The sequence below is a fragment of the Strigops habroptila genome, chromosome Z (genome assembly GCF_004027225.2).
Source record: "Strigops habroptila isolate Jane chromosome Z, bStrHab1.2.pri, whole genome shotgun sequence".
Classification (NCBI taxonomy): domain Eukaryota; kingdom Metazoa; phylum Chordata; class Aves; order Psittaciformes; family Psittacidae; genus Strigops; species Strigops habroptila.
The window spans coordinates 81,709,681-81,735,846 of record NC_044302.2 but is presented as its reverse complement, the minus strand read 5'-3'; the positions used below and the strand labels follow the sequence as shown (position 1 = coordinate 81,735,846).

At 40.3% G+C, this 26,166-nt stretch overlaps 1 protein-coding gene across 2 annotated transcripts in view; it reads right to left on the bottom strand.

The window, feature by feature from the left end:
* Positions 1-26,166, bottom strand: part of PDE4D (phosphodiesterase 4D) — a 407,986-nt gene that overhangs the window by 45,076 nt on the left and 336,744 nt on the right. For both annotated transcript variants that reach the window (XM_030511741.1, XM_030511742.1), the window contains exon 6: positions 10,453-10,565. In XM_030511741.1, coding sequence (XP_030367601.1) covers positions 10,453-10,565 — 113 coding nt within the window. The remainder of the gene's footprint in view (positions 1-10,452; positions 10,566-26,166) is intronic.

The window sequence follows — 26,166 nt, the reverse complement described above, 5'->3', positions numbered from 1 at the left end:
CATTACATCCATTAAAAAATACTCCTGGCCTTATGTATCTGGGGAATGGTTACAAGGTTGTAGTTAACCTTGTAATAAATATTAATTTCCTATACATATACATATACATTTCCTTTAAGGTCCAGTTGTTTATTCCAGAACAAAATGAATATTGACTTTGTTTTCATTACTTTATATGACCGAAAAACCTGCCTGTAAATTTCTTCAAAAAGACAAACTTCAGGCAGAAAAGAAAATTCCACTGGTTTGCATATGGTGCTTATGAACACAGGCAAGCAAAAGCTACCATTAACACACATGAGTGAGAATAGTAGAGGTGCTTGAAAGCCAGCCTGGACTCACACACATTAAAGTAATTGCTGCCTCATTAACATTTTGCCAACGTCTAGTGTTGATGAGAGTGGACTGCATTCTGATGTTCATGAAACCTGTTAATGATCTCTCCACCTGGAAAATCTAACTTGCTTTCCCGCCCAAAATCAATAGAAAAAATGCACAAGATAGCAGCCTTCTATAGCAGGTATGAGTGGAGCATTTAGTTAAATGTTGTCTTGCTGAGGGATCTTAAAGAAGTATTCAGCCAGCTCAATTTCATTAGCTAATCACATATTAGTGGGTTACAACTTAATTAATAGAAGTAGCAAGCTCTTTAAATTTTATTTGTAGATAATCTTGTAAACAGGCCCTGCACATCAGCTTAATTCAGTGCTGCTCTGCTGCTTGTGATTTACAGCATTTTGTCTGTGCAGCTCCACCTCAACACTCGGAGTAGGCAAGCAAAGACAGCAAGAGGCAGAGTTTGCCCTAGCCCAATAGCATCCGCCCTAGCTGGAGATTCAGACGAAGCAGCAGCCTCCATCGCAGCACAGCTCCACCACCAGGCACCTAGCAGAGGAGCCACAAGGAAGCTGCAGGTGAACTGCACAGAAGTGAACCCCAGCTCAACAGCGGGTGCTGGCTGCTGCGCTGCTTACACGGTTTCAAGGCAGGATGAGTAGCATCACTTTCCATCATGCCTTAGCTGGCTTATATTCTGTTTTGCAGCTACACAGGGGACTTGCTGAAGTTAACTAGAACTAGGATCAATCACTTTCTATTGAGATATGCTCTATTTGGGGGGCAGATCCAGGACATATTCATCCATTGCACATGTAATTCTGTGCTAAGTCTCCTAAACATGGAAAGTTTTGGCAGATGATACCAAAACCCCTACTAACGTAACTGAGACAGGAGAACAGTTTCTTAGCACAGTTTCTTTATGGCACAGAGGCTGAACTGACATTTCAGTGAACACCACACTCATTGTACCAGCACTTCATATAATAGCAAAGGCTGCCTCTTTTTGGAAATAAAATTTATTTAAAAGAAAAACAAAAAAACAGCTACTACTCTCCCAAATGTTTCTTATCTTACTGCATAACCTTGACTACAGCATGACCTTACAGCATGACCTTGATAATCTTATAACCTTGATTACAGCAGCATGCTACTGTAAACACACTGCAGGAGTTCTTGGCTCTGAATACTGTCACAAGGAGCCACAAGTATTTAGATAGTTAATATGCCTTTCAGTGGCCATGAATTCCATCTTTATTACTGAGCAAGAACTTATGAAGTATTCAGGTCCTTGAATCCTTTACCAAGTAAAAGCTTTGGAGAAAAGAAAATTAGGGTTTTTTGTAAATGCCACAGAAAGGCACATCTATGTTTGCATTTTAATTTTAAATAATTCAACTACTGAAAAAAAAGTTGTAAGTTACAAATTCTCTATTATGGTGGTTGAAAGTAAAGTTATTTTCCCCACAGCAAGTCCTAGATACTTACTCCATAACATTTTGTGCATATTATTCTCCGCCACTATGCTAAAAGGAAAGAATCTTTCATACTGTGGCATTTCCTATAATTAAAGACCCTACAAAAAGGGCTGTTTGTGAGTTGGTATGGACCATTTGCTTATATTGGTGGAAAAAATTATCTCAAGTTATTAGTGACTGGAAAGCTATACACTCCTAGAAGCATCTAGAAAGCTGGGAAGTGTTAAATTGTAGCCTTAGAGAGGCGTCATTCCTCTTTACGTAGCTCTCACATCAGGATTTTTTAAGCAGCAGCAAATGAGAGATGCAGAAATCAATTACTTTTTTTTCTTTTTCCCCAAAAATTTAAAGTACAGACTGAGTCTGTGAGATTAAGGGCTCCTAACTTGTTTTCGAGCCTTGAAATGACAATGTTCTTTGTATTGACCATTATGGGTCAACTCTAGGCTCTTTTCTGCTGGCACAGAACAGGATAGACTGTGCTGTGTACTTCCAGCTGAAGAGAGTGACAACAAACAAAAGGGGCTTAGCCTACCATCCAATCTTGATGATTCCAAAGCACAAACGCCTGCTCCTCATGGCCCAGCAAGGCAAATGTTTGCCATCATCTACTCACACAAGGAGACAGTGCTGCTCACAAAGATGCCTTGACCCTCACACATCATGTTTGCTTCTTTCTACAGCTCTATCATACCACCAAACCTCCATTTAATATCACAGAATCCTAAAATGGTTGGGTTGGAAAGGGCCTTAAGATCACCTAGTTCCAACCTCCCTGCAATGGGAAGGAGTGCCTCACACTAGACCATGCCGCTGAAGACTCCATCCAACGTGGCCTTGACCACTGCCAGGGATGGAGCATTTACCACTTCTTTGGACAACCTGTTCCAGTGCCTCACCACCCCCACAGTAAAGAACTTCTTCCTTATATCTAACCTGAACTTCCCCTGTTTAAGTTTAAGCCCATTACTCCTTGTCCTATAGCTACAGTCCCTAATGAAAAGTCCCTCTCTGGCACCCTTGTAGGCCTCCTTCAGGTATTAGTAGGCTGCTATGAGGTCTCCACGCAGCCTTCTCTTGCCCAGGCTGAACAGCCCCAACTTTCTCAGCCTGTCATTGTACAGGAGGTGCTCCTGCCTCCTGATCATCCTCGTGGCGCGAGAACTGCGCCCAGTGCTCCAAGCGGGGTCTCACGAGAGCAGAGTAGAGGGGCAGGATCACCTCCTTCAACCTGCTGTTCATGCTCCTTTCGATGCAGCCCTGCACACAGTTAGTTTCTGGGCTGCAAGTGCACCCTGAAGCTGGCTCATGTTCAGTTTCTCATCAACCAGCATCCACAAGTCCTTCTCCTCAGGGCTGCTCTGAATCATTTCTCTGCCCAACCTGTAGCTGTGTCTGGGATTGCCCCAACCCAGGTGTAGGACCTTGCACTTCGCTTTGTTGAACTGCAGCAGGTTGGCATTGGCCACCTCTCAAGCGTGTCAAGGTCCCTCTGGATGGCATCCCTTCCTTATGCTTTTTCTCATTTGGCAACAACCCAACAGTCCCTACGGAAGCAGCACACGTTCGCACAGATTCAGCCACTGCCAAACTGGTGCCACTACTCCATACACTTGTTTCTGGGAAGATGGAAGGGTTCATAAAAGATAAAGAGGGGCTGGTGCAAGCCATCTGCACAAGAGCAAGTTCTACCTGTTATCTCACTGCAGCATGTATTGCTTGTGTAATACAGCCAGCAAAGTGCTATGTCCTGGTTATATACATATACACCTCACTCATCACTGCAGTTACCTGAGGGCAAGTCTGCTGTTCTCGGAAGCGTGACTAGTCTTACATGGGAGCAAGCAAGGTTGTGCACAGCGAACTGCACTCCAGCCCAGAGGTCTTTAAATCCTTTTGGACTGGCTTCCATGCACGAAAAGGGAGAAGTGTGATTTGGAAGGCAGTCCTTCCTTACCTCCACAATCCCCTTTTCCTTTTCTCTCATTATGAAGTACTAGAAAATCAGAGAACATGCACAAATATGCATTAATTCAAATTCAGGGTCACCATGTATCAATATCGCTTTACTCTATAACAGTACAAACTGTAATCCTTAATTAATAAAAAAAAATTCTGGTGCTGCACTCTCTTTTTCTTACTAATAGCTGCCCTTTAATTATAATCTTCATCAAAAGCAGGACTCTGAAGAGCTAACAAAATCCTCGGGTTTTCCTAGAAAGATCTGGGAACACAAGAACCAATTAAACCATCACGTCAGCCAGCCAAGCACAATGGCATTGCCAAACGTTATGTAAGAGGACTGTCACACAACAAACTCCAGGTTTTTCATCTGGATATCCAAACTGTTTAAATTCGACAAGCAAAACAGAGATGCTGCCTGCTCGGCAACAATTTACTCATAACAACAAATTTCTCTTTCCTGCTGTTACGTTTTCAGCACATATTTTTCATATGCAACAGGTGAAACCCAAGAGAATGACTAATGTTTAAATCCTCTTAAATGGATATGACAACATTATCCTGTCACTTAATTAGAAACAGGTCACTAATCAGTGGCTATGGCAGAAGAGGATACAGTTTTACTCTAGCTGAGCTTCCACATTTGGAAAAAGTATTGCAAAATTTATGCTCTTTTCATATAATTTCTGAAGACAAGCTCCTAATCATGGGATAAACCTGTCCCCCAAGGTGGAAGCAAGATCTCAAAAAAAAGACAATGCTAAAAACTAGTCTGTTAATAAAACACTGGGCCAGTGGCATGAGCCGTGTTTATCAGTTCTAGACTCAGCCTACCTAGGCTCTTACAAAATTACCGATCACCACAACCCTTAATCTTTTTCAGAGAGAAAGACAAAGATAAAACAGATGAATGGACTCAATCAGGAGTCGGAGCCTATCGTCAGCTCCATATATCGTGGGCATAGGGAAACCCAGAATGCTGCAGTCAGCCTGAGCGAACATGATGCTGCTTCTCCATCCAGTGGGTGCCTATGAAGAGCTGCCAAGAGGCTGGAGCTGCCTTCTGGCCCCACTCCTCTCACCCCAGCGAGGATCACGTGGGAATGCGGGCAGCAGGACTCTCCCTTGCCCCTGGGAAAACCCAGAGGTAACACAACGCTACTGTTCAAAGCATGTTAGGGAATTTATACATGGTCCATTATTTGAACTCAGTAATTAGTTTAGCCTCACACTTTGCCCGGATATTACATTAATCAGCTCCCCCTTGCCTATGTGAGGTTTTTAGTATTGTAAAGAAGTAAAGGAAAAACACTTTTTAGCAGCAGGAAAATGTGATTATGACACAGCTTAAACTGGCAGGGACTTCCAAGAGAGAATGCAAAAGTAACTGAACAGACTTCAAGTTGTCCTTGTTTCCTTCAAGTGTGATTTTAGTTTACATTAAATACTTAGAGGTAGGCAATTAAAATAAAGTGGCATTAAGATGAGCATTACATACATTTGAGTGTATGTAATGGGTGACAAGTACAGGACCATAAACATAAACCAAAATCCCACTAACATTTGTGCAGACTGTTACATTAGCATTGTTTGGAAGTTACTTAGTTGATAACACTGATAGTTTGGGCATCTTCAAAGCACTCAAGCTCAGAAAGTTTGGGGTTTTTTTAACTGTTTGTAAATACTTGTGCTTTAACCAGTGAGCATTTGCACACACTGGCATGCAAGCTGGACAACCAAAGTTAGTTTATACTTCAGAAGTTTCATAGTTAATATGGTTTAACTAGATAAAACCTGCATTTTCTTAGCTTTGCTACAAGAAAAAAAAAAAGCGCTTTCTGGAGAACAGGCATTTATCTAAGTTTGTAGTGGGAAAGAAATACCCAATACCTTTTCCAAAATGTTGTTCATTACCAGTTTTCAGCAAATCCTGCAAAAATGCAGTCATCTGCAGTAGACTTAAAACCAAAACAAAAGCAAAATGAATAGAGACTTTTTGCATGTCTAAAATCAGATACTCAGAGACACAAAAGCAATACACTAGAGATGTTTGCACATGATAACAGAAGTGAACCACACTCTTGCTTATCAGTTTCATTATAAGTATTCCTCCACGTTTGACTAATCTACAATTAATGCTGTCTAGCAGAAAGTGGTTGCTACATCTTTATTATTGGCATTCTTCATTTATTGTCTGTCAACGAATAGCTCTCCGATCCAGAATCAGGGACTTAAACTGGGTACTGCCAAACCACATACTACAAGAAGATAGTTCTTATTCCGGAGAACTTGAAATCTATTAATTTTTGCTTTAATCTTGTTTGGTAGGAAAGAAAAAGGGGGGGGGGGGGGGAGCATTAGTCATTAAAAAAAAGGCAAATTATTAAAAAAATGAAAACATTACTCTGCAACCTCAATATTTCAGAAAATCTTTGTGCAAGTGTATCAATGTGTACCTATGTTAGAAATCACAATCAGCAAGCTAGGACCCACTTAAAATCTGTTTTTCAACTACACACAATTCAGTTTAGCAGAAACTGATATGAGTTAGCATCTCTGGAAATCAGAACTGTTAAATAGAGGCACAGAATTATGCCTTGGAATCTTATCTTTTGCTAACATGAATTTATTTCTGTTTAAGTAAACATCATGCAGAAAAACACAATAAAGCTACAGTTCACTGATGTTAGCCAATATTAGCAGTATGTGGCATAGAAAATCAGAAAGTTTCCAGAAGCTTCCTCTGCTTCTAAGAAGAAAGGGATTCTCTTGTTAGTACCCAATTCCAGAAGCTGAAAATTTTAGAAAACACCAAGTACTGCAAATATCACAACAGTATTATAACAAATTATAATACTTGTAAATACTATGTCCTTTTGAAATCAGATTTATTTACGAGCTATGCCTACAGGTGTGTCACAGACCTATCCACCATTTACTTCATGTGTAATGCCTCCACGCACTTGGAAATCTCCTTATCACAGGGATGGCTGGGAAATGGGACATCATCTGGATATTACAGTTATCCTGGTACAACTTTGGTAGCCAAGTATCATGGCTTGCTTCCCACAGTACCAGCCTAGAGCATGTTTTCTAATGTTTTTGGGTTTTTACTTACTGCCACAACATGCTGGGGCTAATCCAGAGATTGTGGAGAACACCCCAAGCCTACTGATTCAAGCAATTTTAAGCAGGGAAAAGAAGGATCGTTTTGTGTGCCTGCTTCATCCCACTTTGTCATGTAAAGCTATGAACTGACATGTCAGACTACTGCTAAGTGAGCGCGAGCAGCATTTAAACAAAATAAATACCCTTGGATCGGGATATGCTAACTCAAGTCCTACGCAGGCATTACTAACAGTAAGGGGATTCCACACAGATGCAATCAATGGCTCACACTGCTTACTCACTGCACAGAGAGGGACTGGAGATCAGGATCATCCCCTAGCCTACTTCAGGTGTTCAGGACACCCAATGCTGCTTCCTCCCTGGATTTTTTTTCCCCTGTACTATGGCAGCCTTTGCATAACGGGCAAAAGCTCTTACCTAGTGCACAGCTCAATTCTTATGTCACCCCTTATGCCTCGCACCTATTCACATAAATAAGGAAAACTTACACTGATGAAAATGATGTTATATATATATATATAAAAGGAGTGTGTGGGGGTAAATAAAAGAAGTAGCTGAGAGTCTGGGGTGGGAAACAAAACAAGAAAATCTGCAGTGATGCAGGCTAGTTCTTAGTGAAACTCAGAGAAAGAGAATGTGGGAAACATGGTGAGAAACCATGTTCTGTACCAACAACATTGCATTTCCTGATTTTCTTATCTAACAGGACTTTCTCTTGGAATAGAGAACTGGGTACTCTGGAATATTCATTGCTGTACTGAAGTCTATGTCCTCATCCTTGAGCAAAGTTTCTCTCCTTCAGTTTCTCTATAAACTAAAATAATATAGTTTACATATATGCCTCACTTAGATGTCACAGTTCACATTTATATTACAATATGAGGTGGTCTATAAATGCCAGGTCAGAATAATCAGAAATAAAATCATTCTCTAGAACAACCTGTTACACACCTACAATTAAAATCCTCTGGCAATAAATTCTCTCACAGTAGCATATGAACTTGCTGGTTCATATTGCAGACTGTTCACAGTAGGTTACTGGCACTGATTTACTTTTTTAAATTTATTATAAAAATCCCAAACAAACAAAACCACTTAAAAATGTCACAGATTTATACACAAGGGTACAGATTTGCCCAAAAAAGGGGGAAAAGTGTGCCTGAAGAATTGAGTATGACCTGCAAAACCAAACAACAGCTATTCCTTCCCAATATTGTAATTCCAGGCTCTTCCTAAATACTGCAACATGAAACACTAAGTAGCAATGAAGTGCTTTAGACATATACATCCATATTTAATATATCAAGCAGACTGAGGCAATATAAAAGTTACTGCAATACAAAAAAAATACCCAGTTCCAATGTAAAGCTTGGCATCATTCTTACTTGCCTTTAAATTAACTATGACAACTAGGCTTACTGTGCACCCCACATCGATCCCTTGTCTGCATGATCTTTTGTTGGAAACAAGATGAAAAGCTTTTTCTGAATCACATTTTCCTTTTCATTTGAATAAACATGTGTGAAGAATGTTTGTTCTGTAACCTATGGCAAAATAATTCTTTAACTAGTTCAAACAAATACAAACAAAACATAGTATCAGATGTAGCACCTTTGTGTTTAAGATGAAAAGCAATTCTCATGTTTTATTTTAAAAACAGATCCTCTTTAGGTAAAAATCTGAATATACCTGGCAAAACTTAAGACACATAGATTTGTGATTAGTTTATCTTACCTAAAAACAGCTTGCCTTCATTGTTCATAAAACATACTGCATATCTTATCTGCTATACAGACATAAGAAATAAACCCTTGAAGAAAGTTTTTGTGACATAATGGCTTTACAGACACCACAAGTGAGGGAACTGATAGGCATTAAACTTGTTAGAAGGGAAAGATCAGGCCCTATATGTAAGTCTGATCTCACTCCTTTTGAAAACAAAGTCACTAGATTCAAATAGTGTTAAAAACACTTTAACACTGTTAAAGACAGACTCGTAAATTCTTGACTTTGTAACTTGCAGGTACGTACACAATATATCCTGAATAATGAAATCCTTCAACTGGCAATAAAAACTGAGAACACAGTTCTGAGAATAGGGCAATGCCAGGCAGAAAAGTCTTAAAGCAGCAACTTAATTGCTGCTAAGAGTTTCTAAATACAAGAAAAGCACAAGGGATATTATATTATGGGACTAAACTGAACAAGAGTGCAAATGCCTCGCATCTTTGACACAGAGTTGAACATGGACTTAAAACAGCAGATATTTGGTAAGGGCAGTCAAAGCAAGACAGCAGAATTTTAGGACGGCATAAAATGAGCCAAAACCACTTATTATTTAGATTAGATATTAATAAGAAGTTTTTGACTATGAGGATGTTGAGACACTGGAACAGGCTGCCTGGAGAAGGTGTGGCTGCCCCATCCCTGACAGCGTTCAAGGCCAGGTTGAGTAGGGCTTTGAGCAACCTGGTCTAGTGGAAAGTGTCCCTGCCTGTGGCAGGGGGTTGGAACTGGATGAGTTTTAAGGTCTCTTCCAACCCAAACCTTTTTATGATTCTATGATTATTTTCTGACTTTACGAAACATTCTAATTGGAACTAAAATGGTTAAAAGGTTCTAAAATATAGATCATCGGCTGCTTCTGCAAACTTAAGACAGGCAAAACCGGCCTATCAAAACTTTCTTTCTGTCTCTCATTGAACATGTAGCTCCCCAAATACTCAGCTGATGACAAATAAAAATTAAATTCTGAAGCAAGGCAGCAGGTTTATTAGTTCAGCTTTTAAAATTACCTTCAGGAACGTAGCAACATACGGTTTGCAAACCAAAATCAAGAAATAAAGTGTACTTACGAATGGAGCACGTGCAAATTCGTATCTCAGACTGCAAAACACACAGAGATCACAGCAGATACCGGCACACAGTCCCCGGCTAGCACGCATCCTCAGCCTACAGGAAGGGCGCGCTCTGTCTCAAAAATATACCTCTGGGTCTAGGCACCTACCGTGACTATTGTGTTGGCATGTCGTTTCTGAGCGTGTTCTTTTATAACAAATATTGTTAACATTACTGTTTGCAGCTAAGACTCAGCCTGCAGCTCCCCTTGGATCAAGAACTATCATCTTTATCATCTTTTTTATGCTACTTTCTACACCGTTTCCTAGGAGCGATCCCTAGTTCTGCATGGGATGCTGTGAAAAGAAAGAGTAACCGAAAGGATTACGCAAGCCCCCCAAACCGACGTCCTCTTGGTTTGAAATCGAGACACAGAGGGGAACGGTGCAGCTTGCCACGACCTGCATCACTTTCACAACTTGTGAAACTGGAGAAAACTGCATAAAGCACAACAAAAGCCCGCCCTGCACCCGGCCGCGCACAGGCAGCCAGTCACCTCGCGGCAAGTTCCTCAGCTCGGGGCTGCCCCGTCTAACGAGCCCCCTCCTGCCGACCCGGGATGCGCGACGGGGACCCCGCGGGCTGCAGCTGCGGTCCCGCCGTCCCTCCCACTCCGCACACGGGAACAGCCGGGGCCGGGGGCTCCCACCTTGTTCGAAGCCATTTCGCTGACGGAGTGCCTGGTCTGCAGGGTCTCCAGCTGGTCGAGGCACCAGTCCAGCTCCTCCAAGGTCTCGCTGGCCAGTTTTTGGTAGGCCTCCTCTGCGAAGAGACAGGGAAAGGCGTACTGAGTTCGCAAGCTTTTCACTGGGCTAACGGCTAGGTCTAGCGGGTCCATGCTCCGCTGGCCGGTGCCCACACATGAGAGCGGCTCCCTCATATTGTCAGCCCGGGCAGCGAGCAGCGCGGCTCAGCGCTCCGTCTCGGAGCCACCGAATCGGCGAGCACCGGCGCGGGCAAAAACTTCGCTCCGGCCGGGCTCGCCGCCCGCCACCCTTCCCTTCCCTTCCCTACCCTCCCTTCTCTTCCTTTCCCTCTCCCGCCCCGGGGCTGCTTCGCCGCCCCCTCGCGGGCAGCGCCAAGCGCCGAGCTCCGCGGGCGCGCACGGCTCCGCGGGCTGGGGTGGGTGAATGAGCGCAGCCAACAGTCTGCGACCACCGCGCCCCCTGCTTCGGCTGCTCCGGCTGCTTCGCCGCTGGCATAGCTGGCGGGACCCACCGCCTTCCCCGGCACCCCGGGTAATAGCGAGTCGCCGTCCTTGCACTTGCTTACATACCCTCCCACCGGGGTATCATGGGAATTAATTGGTCCGCGTTTATAAAGCGTGGTGAAGATGCAACAACACGTGAGCGCCTGGGATAAGGATGACCCACGAGGTACCAGCTCTTTGCAGAGTGCTCAAGTAACTGCTCTAACCCAACAGTCTCTCTATTACTGACTGTGTGCACAAAGTATCATATGCTGGCTGCAGGATAAAAAAGTGGTGACGAAAGTTTTATACCTGGACCCCCCAGCAGCACAATAGGGGACGTGGACCCAATACAAGAAGTCATAGTTTAACCAAAATCATTGTGTGTCACATTGGAGCTAATAATTTTAAAATCTGCCTTAGTTTCACTTACATTCACTTACAGAAACACATTCCCTTCTTCAATAACTGTTCAACAGCAGCAGATCTGCTGTTAAATAAAATCCCATTTTGCTTCCCTAGGGTGCAAGCCTCACCTACAAAGCCTAGCTTTCTTTTTCTTCTTTCTCTTTTTCTTTTTCTTTTTCTCTTTCCATTTTTTTTTTTTTTTTTTTTTTTGGTTGTTTTTCTGGTGCAGATCAGATGGGGAGAATGCTTCTCCACACTGAACTCAGAGCTGTGAATTTTAGCCCAGGCATGCTGTCTTGCAAGCTGTGTATCTGAAACATCAAGTTTTGAAACTCCTGGCATGGATGCTTCTGATCAGCTACGTGAAACATAACTCCAAGGTAGAGAAATGTTTGTTCAGTGGGCTTGTTACTATCATCTAAAACATCTCCCTTAACTTGTTTCACATCAAAGTAACCTGATTTTCAAAATGTCAAACAAAAAATCAGGCAAATAAAATAACTAGAACTCCTTTTTAAAACACCCCAGCATGGACTACTGCCTAATAGCTCAGTACATTACTGTTCAGCATCTAGGATACTAGATTTGTATCTTCTTACATTTTGGAGCACAGGCTCAAGAACTTTGGGATCCTTCACAGCTGTTAAACTTTGCATACTTGTGGTTATTGCAAAAACACATCACAATTTTGTACAATGCCCATTCACCTCTGGAAAAAAAGGCAATGCAAGGACAAGAAATCTGGATTGAGAACAATTCAAAGACAATTTTGCAGTGCCCGCCTGTATCATGATTAACCTGCCACTTCAGCAAAGACACTAACCGATACTCAACAAAAAACCATCCCCACTGAATTGTGAACACTGTCTTTCAGATGTGTCATACTTACTATAAATGCTATCTGATCCAAAAGAATTCCCCTGGCAAATAAAGTCAGGATTTTCCAGCCTGTTTATCCATCAAAAGAGAATTTGTGACATTCTGCAACACAGCAGACATCACAGCTCACTAGTTCTTGAACATAGCTAGTTCACTGAACTCACAGCATAGATTTCATCAAGAGCAGTACTGGAAATAGAAATAACTCTGTTTATAATATGTTTGTAAGTGTACCCCATTAAATGTTTTTGATGAAGCAGAGATGTGGTTAATGTATGCATAGCTATCTGATAACCTTATACAACGATTTCATTGAGGATAAAACAAATAATGAAGTGAGGTAAAATGAATCTTTATGATGTTATTTTGTTGCTAGCCTGCAGCCCGCCCTTCAACAGTTCTTGAAAATCAGATATTGGGAAACTTGTGTTTTTCCTCACAAGTAAACTTCATCCCTTCTAATACTTCAGAGAGTAAGAGGATAAGGTTTTTCCAAGAAGTACGAGAACAACAAAATGAAATTGAGGGATACCACATTTAGGTAAAAGTAATACAAGTCTCCATTTGTTATTTAGTCTAAAACTTATTTTTCTTGTTATCCATGTAGCAATAATCTATATTACCAACAGCACCTTCCATTCAGGAATCCTTACCTACTACACAACTTCCCAGTACATCTCAAAGCACATTAGAAAGCAGAATAAATAACTCACAAAGAAGTCCGATCAGTCTTAGGATAACCTGTTTCTCATGATCTGTCATTTCCAAATCCCACACTTCCACAGTCTGTGGCTGCCATGGGGACCCCACTTACCACTCTTACCAAGTAAGCTCCTGACGATCAATGCTAGGCTAAAGCTTTGCTGGACTCAGCCTCTCCTGCTCTCCTGAGAGTTCTGTGGTGGCAGAGCTTGTCAGACCAGCTTAAATAGTGTATTAGATAGCTACCTGGTGGTGTGGAAGGTGTCCCTGACCATGGCAAGGGGGTTGGAACTATATGATCTTTAAGGTCCCTTCCAAATCAAACCATTTTATGATTCTATGAAATGGAAATTAAAGAGTTTCTAACTGGTGACAAAGTACCCATCAAGCAAGCACACCACTTTGTTCCCGCAGTTCTGAATGGCAGAACAACCACAGGAAAGCTTTTTTCTCAACAGTACTGAACTAAATTTGGGCCACACTTTTGTTGTTAACACAGTATGGTAGAAAATGTTGTCGAGGTAACATCTTTTCCAGTATAACACTTGGTCACCACTAAGCTAAGAATAAAAAAATAATTATCGACAGTGCAGTTTTGACAGCTTCACAACACTATTTCTGACCCCTGTTACCTATAAGGTAGCACCCTGTAATTATTCCTAGCCAGGACTCACCTACTGATCAGTTTTTATGGTATAGGTACATGACTGAGGTTCCCTCCAACCCTCCAGTGGTAAAGTCCTAAATCAGATTTATTTCTGTTAATAAGAGGGGTTTTCAAAGGTTCTTTTTCTATCTCATTAGGCTTTAATAAGAGGTAAATACAGTTTAACACCAGTTAGTTTAACAATGTGCGTGTTATTTCATATACACTTTTACAAAAAATGAAGTTACAGCAAATGTTCTCCTTACAGTTCACAGATCAGTACAAACAATTCCACCACATGTAGCTTTTAACTACAGTGCATAGAAAAAAACTCAAATGAAAGGCTAGCAGAAAGAAAAAACTCAGCCATAATCATTTGGCACTGCACACATTTTTTTTTTTTTTTTTTAAGGGTGTTCTACTGTCTGTTCTTATAATAGACTTGATTCTTAGCACAGCTCCTAACACAACCTTCACACCCTTATTCGTGAACAACTTCTGTTCAAAATTTTACATGGGGAAAATTACTATATGGCAAGAATTAGGAACAGTTCCTGCTTAAAGGTTCACAATGATTTTCATATACAGTGTCCTACTATTCCCAGAGAACAAAAAGCAATACTAGACTTTTCTACTAGCACTCAAGTGTATTTGTACTAACTTCACAGTACTTTAAGGAACTTCAGCACAGCAGAAAGAAGTAAGTACAGATTCTTCGATGTTGTCTGATCAGTTGATACTATCTGAGTGATGCAAAGAGGCTGAACAAAAGTTGACTCAGCACGTGCACAGCCAAGGCCTTTGATCACTGTGTTGCCTTAAAATTGGATTTTGTTGGGGATAAGACAAGGCCACTGCTGAGCAATGGCATGATCCAGATAGATAGGATTGGCATGTGTTTTATCTTTTGGGGGACAGGCAGCTGGAAGAAGCTCTGGAAATCTCCAGCCTACTCCAAACGAAGACAAGCTAAAGATCTACTGTGAGACTCAGATCCTGGACATTTTCCCTGAATTTCTGACTGTCTTTTTGCTCTTCTACCCAGTGTAAAACTCGAAGTTTGGAGCAACAGAATTGCTGCGTGAAGAGTTTCAGTTTGTCTTACTTCTACAGCATTTAAAAAAAAATCCTCTATGGTTCAAATTGAGAATTTTTCTCTAAATGAGGATGTTCCTACTTACAGCCTTAACTGATGGCCTATATATTGAAGTACTGACATTTTAGTCAATGTTGGCACCTTCTATTAAACATAGCCATATTAATAGTAATTCAGCGCAGAAACAGCATCTGTTTTCTTAGTCATCCATTTTACAACTGAAAAAAAATTCATTTCGTTTTTAGGTTTTACTGAGAAAATCATACACATTGTGATTTAAAAGGCTATCTATGTCTTACTGCTGATAAAATGTGATTATGAAAGACATTTTTGTTTAACCTCTAGAAATTTGCAGACATCCCTCCACAATCAAAAGTAAAGCAAAATACTCTTGATCAGATTTGGAATGAGCGTCTGGGAAGAGAACTCAGCTGCAGCAGATTTCTCAGAAACTGTTTTGATGGTCCCATTCTGAACACTCACTTTCTTCCAGGAAATCTATCCAAGCTTCCATTCTAGTGAAGAAAAATCCTTTGTACCGGTTAGTAGCCTTATGCATAGACGGATCGTGTACAAATGACCAGGACTACTCTCCTTTCAGGATGTGATGAGCTGCAGGACTCCCCTCACATATTGTTTTATACAATGCCAGTAGCACTAGCATTAGGCTATGGAAACTGCTTTATCTCCTTGAACAGAGAATGTAGTAACTTCCAGGAAATAATAGAAGCAAAATGATAAAGCCCAGTTATGCACAACTTGTCAAAATACTTGACTGCACTTCTATTATAGAAAAGGACTGTTTAAAGAGATACACAGACAAAACACACATTAGAAGAGGATCTAAGGATCTTGCTCTTATCAAATAGGAAAAAAGGTGGGCTTTTCCCCCAACATTTTGTATTTCTCTCATGGCCTCAGAGAAATCCACATATGCCATACAACAATCTCTCTATACCCTAAGACTGTACTTCAAGGGCCAAGGTATGAATAACATGTTCATATTCTTACAAAACGAGGTAACAGGAAGACTGCAGATATCTGTGAAGAAGTTATCAGTGCTCTTGGAACACACCTATTACAGTTAGTTCAGAGTAAATAAGGCACTTTCAGTCTTTTAAATGTAGAGGAACTGTAGCATTAGGCTCTTACTATGCAGTTCAGTTTCACTGCTTGGGGAGAAGAATGTTACTTGTTCTGGCTTCCTCTGTTTTTTCTCTGTTAAAAATCTGGTTTACTTGTTGGAAAAAGCTTTGGAACAAAGTTACTTATACTGATATAATTTGTTCTACAGTCTAGAAGTATTTCTGTACTAAGTACTTGCAAATTCATCCCATGAAACAGTCTTGCAATGCCAGAGTAGTACAGCAGACTATCAGAGAAGTATCTTTCATTGAAGCCAAGCAGGAAAACACATATCCAGTACATACAGCGTATTTAAATATTTTACTGCTTTAATGACAGTAAAATATTTAAATGCTTGCAGTGTGAATGTTAAAAAACACTCTTTGCTCTTATCAAATATCCAGCAAGGCCAAATGAATGCTATTCTGCTACCACGCATCCCTACCGAGTGCTCCCTTCCCCTCTGACCACTTTGGCAAAGGACTAATACATTCCTTACTCCACTGCCTGTAAGAATCTGCCAGAAGGACCACTGTCTCTCTCTCACTGCTGAAAAGAAGTAACCCCTTCCATCAAGCAATCTTGCTCAAAATGAAGAAAAAGAGGAAAGCTCTTGATTTTCAAGTAGCTCTTGATTTTCAAGTAAAATTGCATGCAATTTTATTGCTTTCTTTTAATGAACAAACTATGTTTTGAGAAAAGGTCTGTTTCTTTTTTAAATCTCTTTTTTACCCCCAGCAGTTGTACTTGTGTTGATTCTACATCCAAGGCTTGTGAGCAAGGAGTTCAATAATGGATTCATTGCTCAAACTGCTTTCTTATCCTATTTCTTGTACCGTACAAAAAATAATTTTTCTAGGATAGAGGATGTATCCTCAAGATCAGTTCCCCCTGTAGCTGTAAAACAGTTTGTTTGTGAGGATACTGCTATTGATTCAACATAATGACAGAAGTGATAGATTTTCAAAATAGAACAAAATTAGAGGCAGTGGGCACAAACCGAAACACAGGGGGGTCCTGCTGAACATCAGGAAACACTTTTTTACTGCGAGGATGACTGAGCACTGGCAAAGATTGTCCTGAGAGGCTGCAGACTCTCCATCCTTAGGGATGTCCAAAAGCCCTCTAGACATGGTCCTGGGCGATTCAGTCTGGGTGGCCCTGCTTGAGCAGGAGCATGGTACCACACAGCCTCCTGAGCTCCCTGCCAGCTTCCAACATTCTGTGATTCTGTGATTAAATGAGCAGTTGAAAAAAATAAAAGACATTTTGGCAAAAAGTAAGTTGTTCAAATAGCCACACTGTCATGTTTGCTATTCTGCAACAGTCTCTGACCCTAGTAGAAGGGCTTACGTTATCCACATCAGGATTTTTCTGAAGAGCTCAACTCATAGATATTATTCTGGGTATTATAATGAAAACAAGAAACGTATCACTGAATTTATATATGTAAAACTTGTCGTTAGAAAGAACTATTAACAATTTTGTTTTCCTACATTCTTAGAACATATGATCCGTACACAAATAGCCCAAGTTTTTGTCAGAAAAACCTATACGAGCCCATTAAAAACCATCAACCTCACTTTCAAGCAGATTACTGCTGGTTTAGTCTGAGATGTCATCAGCTGCAAGACCCAGAGGCTCTTTCTTCACAAAATCTTCATTACCAACTGGAACTTGTTTAGATCAGGCTGAAATGTGAAAACTGGAGTCCAACCTGGGAAAGAATTTCAGGATCTGTGTTTTTGAGGTCCTCAAAAACTTTATAAATGCATATTCAGAAAACACTGCAGAATAAAATAAAAATAAAGATGTCTGTAAGTACCAGAACTAACAAAATCTGTTTCCCTAAGCATTTGTGTCTCCTGTTTGATTTGGAATCTGAACTTCACGACACCCAGCAGTGCAGCCTGAGCAAACATTATATTAAAAAATTGTAAATGCCAAAGTTTGGAAAATGCTTCAGTTAGTCCTTGCCAAGGAAAGCTCAATAGAATTCCCGGTGTTTGATAAAATGGGAAAGCTGAATGAAAGCTTTCCAAGAGATGAGGCATTCGTATTGGCTCTTTTCCATCTAGATCCTCTGGTGTCTAAAAAGAAACTGCAAGGTTTTTCCCTTTAAAGAGTTTTCCCTAAAAGAGACTTAGGCTCCTCTCTAAAGTTGCCCATTTTAAAATAGTTTATATTTGAAAAATTTCATAAATCTCTACCTCACCGTCAGATTTAAGTGCACAAGTCCAGGGGACCTGTCAAGATGCACCCGTGGATACAGAGGGAACAGGTGGATGTAGTTGCCAACTTATCCATCATATTTGAGAGGTCATGGAAGACCGGTGAAGTTCCTGCTGAGTAGGAAAGGGGAAATACAACCCTCATTTTTAAAAAGGGAAAGAAGGAAGACCTGGGGAACTGCAGAGCAGTCAGTCTCACCTCGGTGCCCGACAAGATCATGGAACAGATCCTCCTGGAAGCTATGCTAAGGCACATGGACCATAAGGGGGTGATTTGTGACAGCCAGCATGGCTTCACTAAGGGCAAATTGTGCCTGACCAATTTGGTGGCCTTTTATGACAGGGCCACAGCGTTGGCGGATAGGCAAACAGCAACTGATGCCATCTACCTGGACTTGTGCAAGGCATTTGACACTGTCCTGCATGACATCTTTGTTTCTAAACTGGAAAGGCATTGATTTGATGGATGGACCACTCAGTGGATAAGGAACTGGCTGGATGGTCACACTCAGAGAGTTGTGGTTAACAGCCGAGTGTCCCAGTAGAGTCTTGTGATGAGTGGGGTCCCTCAGGGTTCAGTGTTGGGACCGATCCTCTTTAACAACTTTGTCGGCCACATGGACAGTGGGCTTGAGTGTGCCTTCAGCAAGCTGTGGGGTTCGGTTGACATGCCGGGGGGAAGGAATGTTATCCAGAGGGACCTTGACAGGCTGGAGAGGTGGCCAATGCCAACCTCATGAAGTTCAACAAGGCCAAATGCAAGGCCTGCAACTGCGTCAGAGCAATCCCAAGCACAACTACAGGCTGGGGGAGATTGGATTCAAAGCAGCCTTGAGGAGAAGGACATGGGCGTGTTGGTTGATGAAAAGCCCAGCATGAGCCGGCAGAAAGCCAACCGCATTCTGGGCTGCATCAAAAGGAGTGTGGCCAGCAGGTCAAGGGAGGTGATTCTTGCTTGAGCAAGTCCAGAGGAGGCCACAAATATGATCAGAGGGCTGGAGCACCTCTCCTGTGAAGATAGGATGAAAGAGTTTGGCTTGTTCAGCCTGGAGAAGAGAAGGCTCTGGGGAGACCTTGTAATTACATCTTCCAATACATAAAAGGAGCCTACAAGAAATCTGGAGATGGACTTTTTACAAGGGCGTGTAGTGATAGGACAAGGGAGAATGGCTTTGAACTGAAAGAGGGAAGATTTAGATTCGGTATTAGGAAGAAATTCTTTGTCATGAGTGTGGTGAGACACTGGAACAGGTTGCTCAGAGAAGCTGTGGCTGCCCCATCCCTGGCAGTGTTCAAGGCCAGGTTGGACAGGGCTTTGAGCAACCTGGTCTAGTGGAAAGTGTCCCTACCTGTGGCAGGAGTGCTGGAACTAGATGGTCTTTAAGGTAACTAATCTGTAATTTGTAATGGGATGTTAGAAGTTCGGCTTGCCCTGTTAGATTTTCTCAGTGGTATATAGTCTATTTGCTCCCATAATGTTATCTTTTCCGTCATTTCAACCAAGGCTGTTCCTCTAAACTGAAATTCCTTGTCTAACTGAATTCTTCTATAGCTGGTTTTACTCCTATTTTTGCCTGGCTTCTGCGTGGCCTGCTATGTGCCCAGCTGCCTCTCTGCCACTTACTATGTGAAGTTCTATGTATCTCTTAGGGGCTGTTGAACCAATAGTTACTTCTCCTGTATCTTAAGAGTGGTTTGGAGAAGACACTTGCTTAACAGTGATGGAGGGTGTTTTTCAGGGAGCCTTGTCTGCGGGTTGTCCTGTTCCCTTCACACCCACTTACCTGTGGTGTATTTACGTGCCACAAATGGGCTACATTTTTCACTCTTTCCTTCTTCCCTAAACTGAGAACACGGGCAACCAAGAAGCATCACTTTTAGCTTAAATATTTACTTAGGTTTTGATGCTTCTTCTCAAGTCAAGTAATGTTTGAATCAGCCTTTGGGCTAGCAGCACACTCCATATCACTGGACTCTTGTGTCCTACTGAAGACAATGGAAAATGTGAAGTTGCTGTCTGAATGGATACTTTTGATGGATTATTTACAGAAAGCATGTACTGAATCAGACTCTCACTCTACTAAATCTACAGATCACCTACTGCATCTCCTCTAAAATTCTATGCTTATCTCTGACACTGCTGAAGAAGTGCATAACCTTTTTGCCTACAAACTGTAAGACTAAGGAGGTGGATAAAGTTAGTTTGGTTTTAGTAAGATAATTATAAAGAACCTTACTGCTATCATAAATACTTTTATAATCTCTTTTGGTTTAGTGTCACTGCTTGTTAATATATTCAAAATACTATTATAGTAGTGCCAAAGAGTCCCATTCAGCATTAGATCTCGTTAAATAATAGATGGTCCAAATACATAAAAAATCTGGGTCTCCTCCCCTAGTTAGTTAAACACAATCTCACTTCCTATTTATGCTAGTTTTAAGATAATACTGTTTCCATTGGTTTGATTTTTTGTGTTTTGCAAAGGAAAACAGTCCTTTGGAAGTCAGATGCACCTCACTGTTATTAGATTTATGTGATAGATAAGAAATCTACAGTTTAAACTGAATGAACTGTGTTAGTCATACTATTTCTTTACACTGGATAATGAGTCAATCATTATTACTACTACACTTCTGTGCCATATTGCCTCAGGATATTATCCTGGAGGCTACTAACCCTTGAGCTGACATTGTAAGTATCAGTCACTGTTTCTGTGGCTGTGAAAAGGACAAGCTGGGAGACAGTTTGTTTTGGATGACAGGTAGGCAACAGACAAACGTCATCCAGCAAAACCACAGACAGCTCAACCTGCTCCTCCATGCGTCAAGTTGAAAACTCGACACTGTGTCAGTCTTTCCCTTACAGCAAATTTCAGTTCTTTCACAATACTCATTAACAGTTCGTTTCCCCAAAACCCATAGAAGGCTTCTTTCCCTCATACTTTCTTTTAGAAGCCCTGCACCAAATGCTTGACCTTGGTTTACGCTCTGCCACCCTCTTTCATATTAACTGATGACTTGCCCTCAATTTTTAGATAGATGAAATAAAAGAGATCAAAAGTACGGTAAGAACAAAAAGGTTCATGTGAGATACACTACAGTAACGATTAATCCAACTCATTATGGAGCTTTTTTTTTTTTTTTTTTTTGAGAAAGATTGCCCAACATGTTCTTTTCTCCTTCCATGGATAGATGTCCAAATTAGGAATGACGGGAAATTTCTTTCCAGCCTAGAAAATTTTTGAGGTTTAAAAAAAACCCCAACCAAACCATATATATATCTTACTTTACAGAAGGGTAATACCAAACTGGTTCAAAGTTTGGAGGTTTTTTGTGTTTTGTTTTGTTTTGGGTTTTTTGTCCTGAAATGTAGTAAAAGAAAAACTTACCTTAAAGTATCCTGATTATTATGCAACTGTTCTGGAACAGAGAGGGTTCAAAATTTCATGCTAGTTTCCCACATTCTGTGTGAGCATCCCGAATGCAGGGTTGTTGACTGTTTTTGAGATGGACCTGTGTTTTGGGTTGGTTGGGGTTTTTTTGTTTGTTTGATTGTTTTTGTCCTGCTCAAGTTCTTCTGGTATGTAAAAATAATAAAAAGGGAAACTTCTCACCTCCTAGCCCTGCAAATGATCAGTATCTCTGTGGTTCAACTCTACTTACATATACAAAGTGAAGCGGCTCCAAGAGAAGATGCTGAGATGCATACCACAACCACATTGTTTGAGATCCTGCCTCTTCCTCATTATCATGAGGATGGGGGAATACTTCAATCTGGGAATGCCCTTAACAATCTCTAAGAGACCTCAGAAATTTTTCTGAGTATGCTTCAGTGACACTGGCACACCTTCACAAAAGTTTTTTCATTTCAAAAATGATTATTCTCTAGTGAAAAATAAAACCAAGATTTCTGAACCTCTGAAGATAGTCACCTACCTGGGTGTCATGTGCAAATTTCCCTTGAGAATAAAGGAGCCTTATCAAGTTCACTAATGATTCCTCATCAGTGCTGCAAAAGGAAACTTGGGACAGAGTAAAGAATCAAAAACTTGTTTCTCAAAATGTTGGATTTCCTAACAGCAAGAAAGAACATTGTGGAATAAAGATCTGTACTTCGTGACTCAATTAATCATTAAAAGCACATCGCCCTTCATTGTAGAACACTCATCTATGCAGAGGCAATTTCAACATGTCAACAGGTTGTCCTCCTCCCCTGCCGAAAGATGAGGTTTGTTAATCATCTTTTAAGGTTGTATCTTTACCAGGTGAGCTAGAGTTGTCCCAGTTTCAAAAGATCATTTCTATAACACTTTCTCATCTACATGGGTTTCAAAGGAAATACCAGAACATACCTAAAGAGACACAAATAACTGCATTTTTCACTATGCTAACTTCTTTCCTCTTTGTGCGCAAACCTGTGTCTGTCCCAATATCCTACACAAGAACTGCACTGCCTGTCATAGGATACAAAACCAAGCAGAAATCCTAAGAGCTAAGTGCAAAACTATTAAAGTTCTGCAACTCTAAGTATGAATATGAAGGCAGAAGGAATATACAGGCACTGCAGTAAGAGAGTAATCAGTTGCCCATGCCTGGGAGATCTGGTAAAAGTAACCTGTGGGTTTTCTGCCAGCAGGAGGAGTTTAATCAAAAGAGATTTCTGTTAAATATAGTCAGAAAAAATCCACCTTTTTCCTCATTCAGATGTGGTCTCCATTTTTTCATTCTGTTCCGTCTTCTACTAATAACCTCTCTAAACAGGTAAGTGTTTTTCCAGTAATTACAAATATTTTCCTAATTAGCAATTTAAAGGACAATTTCTAATTTTGTACATTTATGTAACAGTATTTATCAACATCTACTACAGCAAGCTTGACCTTAATAAAGAATATTCCTTGGTGAAAGTGAAAAAGAGTAATTCAGGACAGCTGCTCATTACCCAGGACATGACAGTCTGGACTGTTGCAGTTGACAGCAAGTCCTTGACAGAAGCACTGCGCAGCTCTCTCTGTTTTAAAAGCAACTGGAAACGGACCATTATTACATTTTGAAAGAGGAGCAAATTGCATTTATTTTAAAATACATAATAATAGTGTTGAATCTAATAAGAACGTTAATGCATTAGCTTCCTTTAATGGTGTAAGAGTGGATTAACAAACCATATCTAAATGATATCCACTTATATTACATTCATTTTGCTCAACACTGACACACAGGAGTAGTGGCATGGCATGTACAGATTGGTATAGTGCACTGTGCAACTGACGACCAAAAGCTATATAGCTTATAGAACCTATCTGAAACTACCAAAGTAGTTTAGCCATGAACACTTTTTCCAGGCAAGCCAGCCATGTCTACAAACACCAACTTTACATCTTGACAAATATATCAGATTAATTTAAACTGCCAGCCACGTGACCGCCTACGAACTACTGTAGCTTAATGTTGATTTAGAGGAAAGGACACCAACTCCTGTTTCCCACTACATATTCCTGTGTTGGTGTGACCCAACATGACTCCACGTTTCCTTTGAGACCAGACAAGTTAAAAACTTCTGGTAAATGGTTTTATTGTCCTTGGCAAAGCTTGTTTAGTCATCAGTTAGAACCAGTTTCAAAAGTACTGGTTGTTTCTTCACAGCATTATAGCCAATTTTAAATTAACTAGATTTATGTGTGTAATTTGATAAACATAGTGACGCTGTGCCCAGGCAAATCATCACTGGCTTTTTTGCTGTTTTTTTTTTTTTTTCTTTTTTTGGTTTGTTTTTTTGCTTGTTTGTTTGTGGGGTTTTTTGCTTGTTTGTTTCAGAATCTATTTAACAACTTTCCATGCTATGGAAAGTTCTCTATGATATTGTGCTCAGATCAAAGGAAGTTTTACTGCAGCTCAGTTTCTTTTATTCTTGCTTAGGAACAAGAGAAGCTCACAAAAAAAGAAAAAGCCTCGAAAAAGAGGCACACAGCAGACAGCTGTCAAGAGTAAGTAATGTCTGTCATTGCTAAACAGGCTCTCAGAAACTTACATTTATTATACCTTCATTGGTATTTTTGTATTTTATAATATTTGTTCATTAGTTTTAATTCATTAGCATTTTTGTATTTAACTATACATATTCATATTAGCTTTTTCCCATGCTAGTCATACTTTCAGAGAACTTTATCATGTGTGATAAAACATTTTTATGCACCTGAGCACATCTGTCCTTCCAAAGCCTGTATCCAGTTAACTGGTGCTCAAACATGGGCCATGGAAAAAGGTCCTCAGAATCCACCTCAGCCCAAATCTGCTCAGTAATGCCTCCTGTCTATAAACTACTAATATGTCACCACATTGCTGGCAGAAGAAGTTTAAGAGTGCTAACATGCTTGAGCTAAGACAGCTCCAGCTGTTCAAATTACTGATCTGAGCTAAATTAGCTGACTTTGTCTGGAGCATATTAAGAAGCACACACATTAGTTCACTGTGAAACAAATTTGGGCAGTAACTTTTAGCAGCCTTTAGTAACCTCCGTGACAAGAACCTGAAAGAAGACATCTGCCTATGACTTTAAATGGTTATACTTCCTTAAGAGCTCAAAAAGAAAATAAAGACCTGTGTTGCTCCTTAGTTCTCAAGTGTCAAGACTTCAGTTTGAGAACAACTATACTTGTTGCTTATTTACTTAACAGAAAAATAGTTACTTCTCAAAAGTTCACACAATGAACATCTGTAACTTTACTACAAATTTTTTCCTGCAACCCCATAAAAACTCAGATATATAAACTTTATTGTACAGCTATTTAGTCAGGAACTATTAAAAACATTTTTTCTCTTGCATATTTCATCTATATTGATAGAACAATTCTTGGTTATATCTGAGACTAGATGGAAACAGTGAACGTCTTTTAACTTTTCACCTGAATTACTTTTAAAATTCAAAATATTTGTTTCACAAATCATCTCTATGATCCAGAAGAAAAGCATAAAAACCAGGAAATGAAACTTTCTGAGAACTCGTCTTTGCACTAGCCTTTGGCTACACACAAAGACACATTCGCCATTAGTATAAATGAGTGGAAGCAATTCACAAAACACTTTTGGTTTTGGATGTCTGCCTACATTTAAATCTTTTGGTCAACCTCAACCAAACTTAGCAGAGGTGCAGAGATATCAAACACTAGATTCTGGCAAGTTTCTTGAAAATAAGTCACCAAATAAAAGGAAGATCTTGTGAGTGAAGTGGTGTAGAGTGTACCTGCACAGCATAAAGAAGCTGCAAAGGAGAGAGCGCTATGCATTGGTGGGGAAAACTTTCACTAGCAGTTGTGCATGTTAGAAACAAAGGAATCTAAGAGCCAGAAATAAATCCATAGGAAACCAAGCATTGCTAAGCCTGCTGCTCGCAGAACTATCTCTTTTCTAAAAAAATAAAATCTAATCAAAGGTTTTTTATCCGATCATTTCATGTAGTCACTGGAGTTTTTTAATGTCATCATAAAGATTCTGGATAGTTTTTTAATTTTTTGCCAAATGAAATCAGTAGGAGTCCTGAATAACCTTTCTTTTTCTTTCTTCCCCTTATAAAATCCAATTTCAGTATCCTACATGTGTGTATGTGCCTGATACTGTGATAATATCGACCATGGTGGTGATAGACACATAGAAGGTGCCCAGCTTTCCTCCGAGTTCTCACAGTGACTTCCCTCACAAGATAAGGAAGGAAGTTAGGAGGGAAAGTGATCTTGATATTTACCAGATAATAAAATATGGTAAAGGAAAACATGAGAAAATATGGAACACAGCAGCAGCATTCTAATTTCCATGAGGAAGATAATTCCTTAGCAGATCAGCTATTTTCTTCAAGTACTAATGTATTCAGTGTTGGAGATGTGCAGCTATGATACAACTCAATTCTTCTAAGTAACAGATACAATAAAATGCAGGAGCTGGCTGTACTTTCTGTACAAAACTGACCACCCAAGCCATTTTTGTAGTGTTGGTGCTAAGAAGCCAAGAACCAGTGGTAAAGAACAGATGGCATCGCTATTGTATGAAATATAGCCTTTATTTTAAAAAACAAACCCAAATATCTAACTCAAGTCCTA